The 12,358-nt window shown below is 33.3% G+C and overlaps 1 protein-coding gene across 3 annotated transcripts in view; it reads right to left on the reverse strand.

The window, feature by feature from the left end:
* Positions 1-12,358, reverse strand: part of Ahctf1 (AT hook containing transcription factor 1) — a 67,190-nt gene that overhangs the window by 25,652 nt on the left and 29,180 nt on the right. For all 3 annotated transcript variants that reach the window (XM_013520466.1, XM_005374795.2, XM_013520457.1), the window contains exons 13-21: positions 11,963-12,053; positions 11,003-11,092; positions 9,082-9,222; positions 8,436-8,540; positions 7,493-7,586; positions 6,004-6,127; positions 5,787-5,843; positions 4,575-4,721; positions 3,883-4,070 (exon numbers count right to left, since the gene is read on the reverse strand). In XM_013520466.1, the coding sequence (XP_013375920.1) occupies positions 3,883-4,070; positions 4,575-4,721; positions 5,787-5,843; positions 6,004-6,127; positions 7,493-7,586; positions 8,436-8,540; positions 9,082-9,222; positions 11,003-11,092; positions 11,963-12,053 (1,037 nt within the window). The remainder of the gene's footprint in view (positions 1-3,882; positions 4,071-4,574; positions 4,722-5,786; positions 5,844-6,003; positions 6,128-7,492; positions 7,587-8,435; positions 8,541-9,081; positions 9,223-11,002; positions 11,093-11,962; positions 12,054-12,358) is intronic.

Consider the following 12,358-nt stretch of genomic DNA (forward strand, 5'->3'; position numbering starts at 1 on the left):
TTACTACACAGTAAAAGGCCAGGCTGCAGACGTGGCTTGGCATTAGAACTCATGCAAGGCCCTAGTTTCTATCCTCAATATTGCCAAAAAACAGTATCAAAAGACTAGAGTTATTTCTAAAAATTTTTAATTTATGTAGTATATTCAAAGAATTGAGAATTAGAAGAATTGATACATCCTGAACCAGAGCAGGCAACTTAGTATACTTTCTTAGTAATTTATTAAGCAGAACAGAAAAAGAGCCAAAGATTAAAACTACACAATGAACGAACCATCTTTTAGGCAAATATATGGCACGTCACATAATAAATGGACAATACACTGACTACTTATGTGTGGGCAAATCAGTTCTAATAGCGTTTAAGGAGTATATCTAGATCGTATCACGTAATTATAATTTGCAATTAAGTTAGAAATCCAGCAAAAAGCCCATTATAAACTAAATGGTAGGGAAAGGAAAAAAAAAATCACAGTGGGAATTCAAAGTAATATGTACAACAATCAGATTCACATTTTTATATTAGTGAAGAAAAAAGCTAAAAGTGAGATAACCAACTTAAATTTTAAAAGTTAGTAGAATAAAATGGCAGAAAGTAGGGAAGAAAAGAATGTATGGCAATGATTATACCTACACAAGTTTCCTATTGTACCTTAATGATGCTAAGACTGAATAAATAACCGTAACAGTTGGCCAGATAAAGACTTTGTACCTCAAGTCTATCATTATACAACACATCAGACTTAACTTGCAAGCAAAACAACCAACCCATAGTTAGTACGTCCATAAATAGAGTTCTTAATATTGTTAAGCAGCAACCAGTGTAAGTTTTAGGGAAGAAGATAGATACCTTAATAAAGAAGAACTAGTTGAATTTAAAGAATCAGGAATCAAGTCGGAAAGTTTAATAACGCATAACAAGGATGGCTGATCAACCATTATACCATTTACTAATGATCTACTACCTTTCCAGCAACATATATAGTGCATGCTTCATTTAATTCTAAAAATATTGCAAGGTGGGCATTATTAACCCTGTACTACAAATGAGGAAACTAATGGGGAAACTTCAGAAAGAATAAACTGCTTTTGGGTCATATTTTTAAGAAAGTGGTACAGTGTTGGTTTGTATTTGAATCTTATCCGATCCCAAGGACTATATGTCTCTTAACATCTTTGCTACTATCAATGGTTGTTCCAATAAAATTACTTTCAAGGGTTTAAGACTTATGAATAGACAATCCTTCTAATGTAAACAGTTCAAAAGCACAGTAACACTTCACTTATCTAGCACAGGCTGAGTCTTGAGGACGAGGTTAGTGTTCTTTTGCTTGAGATACTAGAACTTTTTTGGCCATTGTAAATATTATGCAATCGTAACATCTGTATGATAGCAAGACCACTATGTAGCTTAACTTATTCTAATTCAAATTTCTCAAATTTAGCGTCTATCCACATTTCAAAGGTTTGTTTATTTATTTTTGTCTTTTTGAGACAGGGTCTCACCATGCAGTTCAGGCTAGCCTTGAGCTTACTCTGTAGCCCAAGCTGGCCTCAAACTCACAAGGATCCTCCTGCCTCAGAGGTTTATTAGTTAATCACTCTGTTGGACTGAAGAGGCAGGTATTTGAGGAAACCAAGTAATTATGTATTGATCACAATACATACCCTGGAACTGTGGTTCCTTGAGTAAGTCCCTATAAATTGGCTTTTGTAAAAAAAAATTTTGCTTCTTTCTGGTAAGACTGGAGTGCAGATTATACTGCTGGATAATTTCCTACACAATGATATATGGCTTCCCATGGCAATTATCAATTCAAAAACTGAAACAGCTTTTTTACAAAGTGTTTTCATACTTTCAGTAAAAACCACCACGTAGCTGGGCATAGTCCTGCATGCCTGTAGTCCTGGCTAGACGGAGGTGGGAGGTGCAGTTGAGCCTCAGAAGTTGGAGACCAGCCTGGGCAAAGGAGCCAGACTTTCATCTCAAAACAAACTAAAACAACTATCACCACTGTCTTATTAATTGATTTTTTTTTTTTTTTTAGCACAGTCAAATCAGTCTAGCTATGAGACAAATACTTGGCGGTGGGGAGGTGAGCTTGCTGGGATGGAGTGCAGGGCCTCCTTTATGCCAAGTACATATTCCACACCAAGCTATACTCCCAGACCCCAGTAATTATTTTTAAACATTTACTGAATCTAAATATGTTACCTCCTAAATGGCATCTGGAGTTATCTGCTTTTGCTTCTCTACTTAATAAGCCAACTTTCTGGGGAATATGTAAACTCACACTTTAACTAGGTTTGTCCATTATGTATCTAATTAAGAAATATGAAGTAAATGCAGCAAATCAAAGAAATGCTATGGACAAATTAAGAAACAGAAACAAAGAGAAAAGGAAAATTCGGTGGCACTTCCAAGGTGTTTCTTTTTAACATTTGTTCTCCTGATATAAGCATTAGTGATCAAGTACTACTAAATCAAGGTCACTGAAGAAAGAGATGCCGCAAGCAACTGAAAAAAAATTTACATATTGGTTGCCTACCCAGCAACTTTAACTCCTCATGCATATTCATTTGATATCACATTTATCTTCTTTAAACATTTTTCTCTTTCTTATAATAAAGCTTATTGAAACTATATATTCTTTTATGTTTTTAGTACTGGAGACTGAATTCAGGGCCTTTACACTGATTACATTTTTATTTTGAGACCAGATCTAAGTCATTAAGTTGAGCAGGCCTGGCTCAAATTTGTAATCCTCTTACAATCTCACAGAGTTCTGGCGTTACAGATATGTGGCACAACACTTAGCTTTTAAGTTTGATCTCATAAAACAACTTTGATTCAATACACCTTCTTAGATGTATTCAACTAGCTAAACACTTTTGCTAATCCAGATCATCTCATCAAGTGCTTAATTTATTAGCTCTGAAGACTTCAAAACTTCTGTCTAAAATATGGAGATCCAATGCTTCCCACTTAGAAATACACTGTATTTATCCAAAGAGAACAAAGAAAGCTTAACCTTCAGGGTACTGACGTTAAAAGGATGTTTGATGCATATATGACAATTTGGGATAAGTGACCAATTCTAAATAGATAAAGATGATCAAGCAATAGGATTGAATAAAACAAAGATAAGTTATATAAGGTAAAGTTACAATTTCAACTTTAAGCAATTTCCCTAGCAAATTTAAAATGAAAATCCAGTAACCAGGCCACATTTCCAATCATGCCTTTTAACTTGTCAATTATGTATGTGATAAATATAATTACACCAATGTGTATAAAGGTATATTATAAATGGAAAATATATCACATAGATTTTAAAGAGCATTATAATATTGCTAAAGGAAGAAACAACATGAAGATATCATTTGCACAAATCTTACTAAAGTGTTAAGACATGAAACTTCACACTTTCTTAAATGCTTGAGGTTTCCTTTCTGTAAGAATTCAATGGGAAACACAATGACAAAATTCAAATGCAAAGAAGTGTAAAACTCAAGCAAAGTTTTAAAAAAACAAACCAGCACTATTAGTAAACCCCCCCTCAAAATATAATTTATCAATTCTATACAACACAACTTCATTCTCTCTCTATTCCTGGGTTCTTTACCACATACTTAACCATCAACTGACCATGCAGGAGACTGTTAGCATTGTTAACTAGCAATAGATCTAATGACACCCTCAAGATACTTCCTATTCATCTTACTCTAGATAAAATGCTGTATCTTTTCTCAATACTGAAAAATCAAAGACACATAACAATATTAGTTAAGGAAAACAAAGTATTATGTTACTGTCTAGTCCATCAATTCCATTTTCTTAACATATATGATCAAGAGTTTACTTTTTCAAAAAATGTACTTACCTATTGAAAAGTAAAACAGTGAGGTGAAGGATAATATCACTACCACTGGACACAGCTGGCTTCATCGTCTGAATATATCTGAGGGCTTGTCTATGCTCTCCCTGACTCATGAAGGCTTGGATGATCTTTGAATGTTGCCACGAGTCAGGTTTTACAGTAGCCGGGTGAAACAGAAGATCTAAACCACTCTGCAAACAATGATGTTAAAAGTGCTAAATATAAATATAATACAGCTTTACATTTAGACAACACAGTTAATGTTTAAAAAGACAAACTTTATTAAAAAAAGCACAGAAAACAAGATAAGATCAGTTTAAATATAAACCAAAAAGGCTTCCTTATGGTATATATTTTAAAGCGTTTTCTCAAAAGCCTCATACCTTCAAGACCTTGATATTATATAAAATAACTATTTTTTATACACCACAGATTTCTAGCCTCCAAATAGAGTTCTAATAATCACAATGTTTTCACTATTCTAATTGTTTCCTTATTTTGACAGGAAGTAACCTGAGATTCTCAAATTGTTACCTTTGTATTTTTGCTACCTTAGAGGTAGTGCTTAGTGAAGGCACTGATTAAACTGAATCTTTATTAAATTACCTCTAGAAATAAGACTGTATCATCCTTAATATCGAGTATGACCTTCCCATGTATACTTTCTTAAAATCTAGTAACTACTACAGACTTACCTCATAGTCATTATGATCTATCAGCCAAAATCCTTGAATAAGTTTAACCTGACCCCAGGAAATGGCAAAGGCAGTTGGAAAAGATTCAATAGGAGTATCTGTTTTGTTCGGAAAGGAATACATAATATCAAGTAACAAATAAATGGTCTTTTTTAAAAAGAGGATTAAGGATAATAAACAAAGAAAAACTTCTATAATACTTAAAAAAATAGGTAGCAATAGAATGTAGCACTTAGACCAAAAGCCTTTTCTGTTCACAAAGCCTTCATGGATATCCAGCCACAGGAATACAGTTTTGTTACATGAGGGTACACCCAGTCCCATACCAGCTTCATTTTTTCTCAGTATTTTATCACTACCATCCCAAAGGAGATGATGGGCTTTTCTACAGCATACTTTCTTCCAAAGAAAAACATTTAAGAAACTTACTTAGCAGCTTTAGAAAATAAAACGGTAGATTAAACTCCAGTTACTGGGCAAAAGTCGGCAACTTTGGCAAACAGGTTTTTTGGGCAATTCTAGGGGACTGAATCACCTCAGGCTGTCATTGAGAGCTACATTCCCTATTGTTATTGAGACAAGTCTTGCTAAGCGGCCCTGACATAATTCAAACTTGCCTTCTTCCTGTCTCAGAAGCCTTTGTTTTTGTGGTATTGGAGATTGAACCCTGGGCCTGGTGTATGCTAAGCAAGTCCTCTACAACGAGCTAATCCGATCCCCCAACCTGAGCCCTAGAGCACTTGTTCTTGGGTATGTTAGACACATTTGAGAATCTGAGGGCTGGGGATTTAGCTCAGTGGCACAGAGCCTGTCTGGCAAGCGCAAGGTTGTGAGTTCAATTCCCGGTACCGGAAACACCCCCTCTAAAACAAAACAAAACAAAACAAAACAAAACAAAACAAAACGAGAATCTGAGGAAAGCCAAGGATATCCTTAGATAAACAAACATAAAATAAGATTTTTCATAGCTTTAGTTTAATCATAGGCTATGTTTCTTTTTTTATTTTTATTTTTTTATTTTAAAAATAAAAGGAGGAAAACATTGACAGACAACCTTTTAATCATAGGCTATCTGAAACCAATAAAGAGAATCTGGGACTAAATAAAACATTCAAGCATGACATTGAGATTAGATTAGATATATAAGATTCCTACTACCCTGAAATCTTATGATATTGGTAATACATAATTTGATAAAAATTTAAAGGATACAATAGAATGCTTGTTTGTCTCACTAATGTTGTCTAATAAATATATGTCCAGTAGTGCCTATAAAAGAAAAAGATAAAAAGTTCAATGCATTTTAGTCATTCATTCCCCTTGTTTTCCACAGCCTGTTGTGCTGGGTATGAAAAATACAGCCAAGCCCGTCTCTTCCCTCCCCAACTTTCAGACATTTAAAAGTGGCAGCATGTTACTATAAACCTACATGCAAACTAGAAGGAGGGTATTTTCCCGTGCCCCCTTCATCTCGTTTCCACAACTTCTCAATTTGATCTCCTAACTGAGAGACCAATCCATCAATCAACAAGCAATCATGGTTCCACTTCCCTCTGCAATATGGGAAAAACATTAAGGATTGTTTATTATTAATGATAACTATTAGTATCAAAACAACAAAGATCAAACTTTAAAAAGTAACAATCCAAGTAATAACCCAACTACCAAAGAGAGGAGAGTTGAGGGTTAAACTTTACTTGTCACATGAGAACTACAGATACAAAGGAACATTAGTCAGATAATCCCTGAAGCTGCTTCAAGTTCAGTCTTTAGCAAGCCAATCAGTCAAAGTCAATTCCTAGGAAAGAATGTGGTAGAAACAGTCAAACGTCCAATACTATTCTGTTTTTCACAATCCTGATCAAATTGCCATGGCATATGACATCTCGGTATAGAAAACAATACTGCAGTTCAAAGAGTTATACTTTGTCTTCATCAGTAGGGTTAGTCTTTATCCTTAGGGATTCTGTCATCCAAAAATGTATTATTGTGTCCTTAGAATGTGATAAGCAAATACTATCACTATTTGCTCACCTAATATTATGAACAGAAGCAGTAGTTTCTTGAAATTTTCCTATAAGCACGGCACTATGCTAGGTGCTCTGCACATTAATTTTTATACTGACATTGTTACTTAGGTGACAAATAGCATCAGCAAGTATGGCAAACCTACCCAAGGACATACTCTTAGGAAATAACCGATCTAGAATTTTGTTTAATCAGTCTCCCAAATTCATTATCCTTTCATAATCCCAGTTTCTCCTAAAGCACTATTTCTAACAATTTACTATGCATCAGAATTATAGCTGGCATAGCTTTTAAAATACTGAATTCCAGGTGATTCTGACCTAAGAAATCTAGAATTAGTGTCTGTGAATCAATGCTCTAAATGTTACTCTCATTGCTCTATCATAGGAAAAAGGGTACTTAATTCCAGAGACAGGGCCCAGCCTCTAAATACTCACTTCTCCTACTACTTTATTTCAAAGGGATTGGGTAGTCCACTCATGCATTTTTAAAGAGAAAAATTAAAGAAGTAAAAACAAAAGAAAAAGCTCAAGTTTTGAAAAGTAACCTAAAATAACTTTGGTAATATGCCTTTTTAATAAAGAGTATCTTTTTCTGAATAAGAATTCTCAATATAAAACATGATTAAATTATAAAGTCTCTAACAATCATTCACAGTAAATAGTTTTATTCAGGAAATGACAGAACACTCTAAAAATTTAAAGTAAAATGTAATTATTAAGTCAGGGCAAAGAAAACTAAAATATAGCAATACCAATAACAAATGATACTTTACCCAGAATTCTACCTAATTATTTTATATAACATGATGTACTCTGTTCTCAGAATGTTTAACTTTTTACAGAAGTAATTTCTAAAAGGTGTTTTAAACGTCTACATGTGTACTGTACCTTGATAAACGCTCACACTTCTCTCGGCGACTAGTGTAGTAATTCTGAATTACAGGGTAGTTGTAGCATAACCTTGACAACTGCACAGCATCATCTGGAATTTTTTTAAGAGTTGGAAAACAAAACTAGTAATATTACCAAAGTATCTCAACAGTACTTAAGATTATACATACTCACATTTACTGTAACTTTATAATATTGCTTAACCTGTATGCTTGCTAAATACAAGGATACTACACATATCCTTTTATTTCCAGATGTACCGGTAGGGAGACTATCTTATGAAAGTTTGTAACATATATACAAATTGGGTGGCTTAAGCCACTAGAAAGTGTTCTGTATAATTTTATTATCTTGGTAGAAGCAATAATTTGAAAACAACTATATATATTCATTATTCAAATCAGAATCAAACAATTAGAAAGAATAAGACCAACAAAAATTACATGAGTATGTGCAGTGGCAGAAGCACTTTTGAATAAAATCTAATGTGCTTTCTGGGAATGCAAAATGTTGGAGGCTTTGTTTCAAACAAACACTGTATAGCAAATGCCAATACTAAGAATTCTTTTAATTCTTGGTATTGGCATTATCAAATAAAAGGAAGTATTTAATTGATGGCAAATAGAAAGAGATCAGCAAACTAGGTAATAAAAACTACAATTACATGGATCTAAATTATAGATAGTGATATTGTTGATTCTCTCTGAGAAGCCATACTTTCTCAAAATTTGCTTTCCTAAATGTTATTTGATCCAATGAACATATCCAGAACCTGTATAACAGACAGAGGAGTGAGGCACTGAAAATACAAAGTGAATAAGAATATAAGAAGAAAACTAAGTCAGGTAAAAGAGGAAGGTAAAACATCAGAACTGAACAACAAAATTATAAAGATTTAATATACTTTAATTAGTATTAATAGATTAAATAAATATCTTACCTGAGCCTTCTGGCAAAAGCCCTGAATGAGAGAACCAAAGAACCATTTGTGCATATTGACAGATGAGCTGTGTAACCATATACTTATTGCTTAGCTCCATCAGTCCTGTTAAGAAGAGTTGACATTAGTTGTTTAATTTTCAACTTATCAATCACAAATAAACAAAAAAAATTAATATACTCAACAGTTTTTCAAAACAAATTAATTACTTGGTAATTCTTAACAATAGGTATATATTCTGAACAAACGTAACTTGTATCTAATTCAGTTAGGTCCAAAATTATGTGAGGCAAATTTCTAAAATAGGACACATAAGTCATTGACTACAGACATTTTATGCAAATTATATAAAACTTTAAATAAAACTTTCTTTGATTTGTTGAAATGGTAAAACAGAAAAAACTAATTTCTTTGAATAAAAACATATAAATAATTTAAAAATTTAAAATTCAACTGGAAGTACATTACCCTAACAGTCATTAACTTAAAATCCTGAATTTCTCAAGCTTATTCTATAGTTTTATATAAAATATATTTTAGCATTTGAAAAGTAGTATTCTCTCCATACAATAACCCAGTTTAGAAACAGAAAGTTTACTCTTTTTGAAGAAGTAAAACACTAGTTTGTAGAAAACAAAGAACATACCTCTTTCAGTGATCTCTTGGGCTTCTGTTGTAAAACAGCTTAAGACTGTCTTAAGATTGCTAAAAAGCAAATGACACTGCTGCATAGACTGTATAATTTGTGGATCAATGAAGCGACATGAACCATCAAATAATGGTGTACCTTTTAAGGAAAAAAATACAAGATTAGTTTCCACATACTAAATCTGAATTAATTAGAACCACAACTGAAGATTTTTTGAAAGTCTTAATATTCAGAAGAATTACTCTATATATTATGAAATTTACAGGACAAGCTAGAAATAGCAGATATCCTCAAGGGAACCTACAATATGCCTCAATATAAAATCAGCAAGAATCAGATGAGAATATGAAGTCAAATAATACCGATTTAGAGCTTTTCTTCATAACCATTATATATCACAAGATATCTAATGACCAATTTAATCACATTACCATTTAATGTGGGATTGGCCTACATAATAATTATCTTAATTCTGAAATCCTTCAAATCAATTTGCAGTTTACTTCCAATACATTAGAAACACTTATGCTCTGTATTTCATTATCCTTAGAGATTATAAATACAAAAAAAAAAACAAAAACCCCCAAAAACCAAAAAACAACTCAACCTGCAGAGCACCTCAAGGCTTCAATAATAGCTCAATTACCAATTCTACATTATATACATTATGTTCAAAACATAAGTCATACAATTTAGAAATTCTTTGAAATAACTTTTTTCTCTTTTTACAAAACATACAATCAGCTCCGACAAACATTTTCCTCTTAAATACATTTTTACCATATCTGAATTACCAACCATTCTTCCAGACTTTAACTGTAGTAAGTGGTTACTAAAATATCTTAAATTAATAGTATTTCCACATTATAATTTCTTAAATATGACCTAAAAATATTATAGAACCATTTATTCCCATAAAATTTTCTTAGGTTAAAAATTCTCTGGTGAGAATAACTTGTGTTAAGCTACTTATAATTAAATGTTTTTATAAGTCCCTATCTTCAGCCAACATGACACAAAAATAATGAACAAAACATATACATCTAAATCAACAAGTGTTAGCCAGGTGTGGTGGTGTACTTAGCAGGCTGAGGCAGGAAGTTTAAGAATCTGAGGCCAGCCTAGGTTCAAGACCAGCCTGACTACATAGTGAAACACTGGCTCAGAAGAAAAAAAGAATTTTCTTTCACTTAAAAGGCAGCCATATATCTCTTAATTACTACATACTGGACTGGAAATGTAGCTCAATGGTAGAGCAGCACTTGCATAGGCTATATGATGCCCCTAGGTTGATGCCCAGCTATCGGGGACCAGGGATAAAGACTGACTCTAATCACTGGCACTTTTAGTGTTATCTTTGCACTTACTGAACATGATGAGTTTTAAATATTCACTACTTTTAAATACTCATTTAAGTATTCTAAATATTCACAATTTAAAATTAAGTCAAAGTATATAATAGATTAATAAGATTATCAAGAAGAAGAATGACTTGGCATGACGATAACCACATCTGCATATTGTTAGTAGAGGTGATCCATTTTCACCCTGCCAGGTAGGTTCTTCATATCCATAAACATTTTAAGTAGAAATGAGAAAGGAGATGGGCTTCTAAAGTTAATCAGCACACCCCCTCTTACTCTCAGCATAATTTATAAATTAAACTTTGAGAACCAAAAGATAAGGAATAATTTTGAAATTTGCTTGTATAGCATGTTGCCAGTTAAAAACCCACTAAAAAATTGCCAAAACTTACTTTTCTCGTTTTAATGTAAAAACAAAGTTTGCTTCTAGGACTTCTTTATTTTTAAGTGTTTACAACTTTCAAAATGATTAAAAATTATTATGTATTTATAAGATAAACCAAGATTAGTCTTTTACTAACGAATTTTGCCCTAAATCCACAGAAAATACTTACACAGTCTGTCAAATTCCTCTTTTGTGATAACCACTTTATTCCACGTCCACTCAAGAACAAAGCGCAAATTAACAGCAGAATTTGGTTGTTCTTATTTGCAAATATGAAAGTTAAAAAAAAAAAAAGAATATTATTAATCACAAACAGAAAACTGGTAACTTTTCCAGTGGGACACCTGGGAGGCAGCACTCAAACCAAGTTCTCAAAACAAACAAAAGAATCTACCAACATTAATGTAGACAATCTAACAGAATATATCCTGCTGAGTGTATCTCATCAGGGAGCACATTATTTTATACAGTAAAGCTTTAAAAAATGCAACTGGACCTTACCATGAGGAAAGATCAGTAAGTACAAACTCAAAGGCAGTCTATAAAAGAACAAGCCTATTTATTTTTTAAAGAAGTGAAATTTTGGTTGGGCACAGTGATGCATGCCTATAGTCCCAGCTACTCAGCAGCTGAAGCAGGAAGAATGCCAACTTTGAGGCCAGGCTGGAGAATAGAACAAGAACTTGTCTCAAAAATGAAGGAGGGAGTGCTGGGCTGTAGCTCACTGGGAGAGTACCCCTGGGTTCAATCTCCAGTGCTAGAGGGAAAAAAAGTCAAATTTCTTTGAAAGACAAAGGTTTAGAAATAGTACCAAATTAAAAGAGACTAAAAAGACATGAAAACTAAACACAAAGCATGACTCCGGACTCATCATCAATAAATTGGCATAGAAGCTACTCCCTTATTGAGGAAGACAGGTGGGGGGAGACATCACAGGGATAACTGTGCTAGACCACAGACTGCATTTCTTGGGAAGAAATGTGGTACAAAGAATGCACAGATTTTCTCAGTTATGTCTTACAACTGTCTATGAAATCTACAATTACCTCGATACCTTTTTTTGAAAAAAATAACAAAACATGACCTAGTAACTTAAAAAGCAAAAAGCAACATGTTTTCATAGTCTTACCTTGTGTTATCCAATTTCTGATGCAACCAATCAAAAGTCCCAGGGAACTTGTCTGAATTGCTGCTGACAATATGGCTTCAAACTGTTCTTCCTAAAACATGCATTAAGGAAGGAAAGAAAAAAAGAATGAAATGAATGACAATACGAGATCACAAGGAGCAAAAATTCAAGAAAATCACTACGACCCACTAGAATACCTATAAATCAAAAAAGACACAATAACAAGTACTAGGAAGGAAATGGAAAAACTAAGAGTCTTTCCCTACTCTGCTGGTAAGAGTACAAAATGGTATACTTTGCAGAACAGTACTTCCATACCTACCATATGAAAACATTCAAAAGAGAACTGAGGGGCTGGGGATTTAGCTCAGCGGCAAAAGCGCCTGCCTGGCAAGC

This window comes from Chinchilla lanigera, unplaced genomic scaffold (genome assembly GCF_000276665.1).
Source record: "Chinchilla lanigera isolate Chin_1 unplaced genomic scaffold, ChiLan1.0 scaffold00005, whole genome shotgun sequence".
Classification (NCBI taxonomy): domain Eukaryota; kingdom Metazoa; phylum Chordata; class Mammalia; order Rodentia; family Chinchillidae; genus Chinchilla; species Chinchilla lanigera.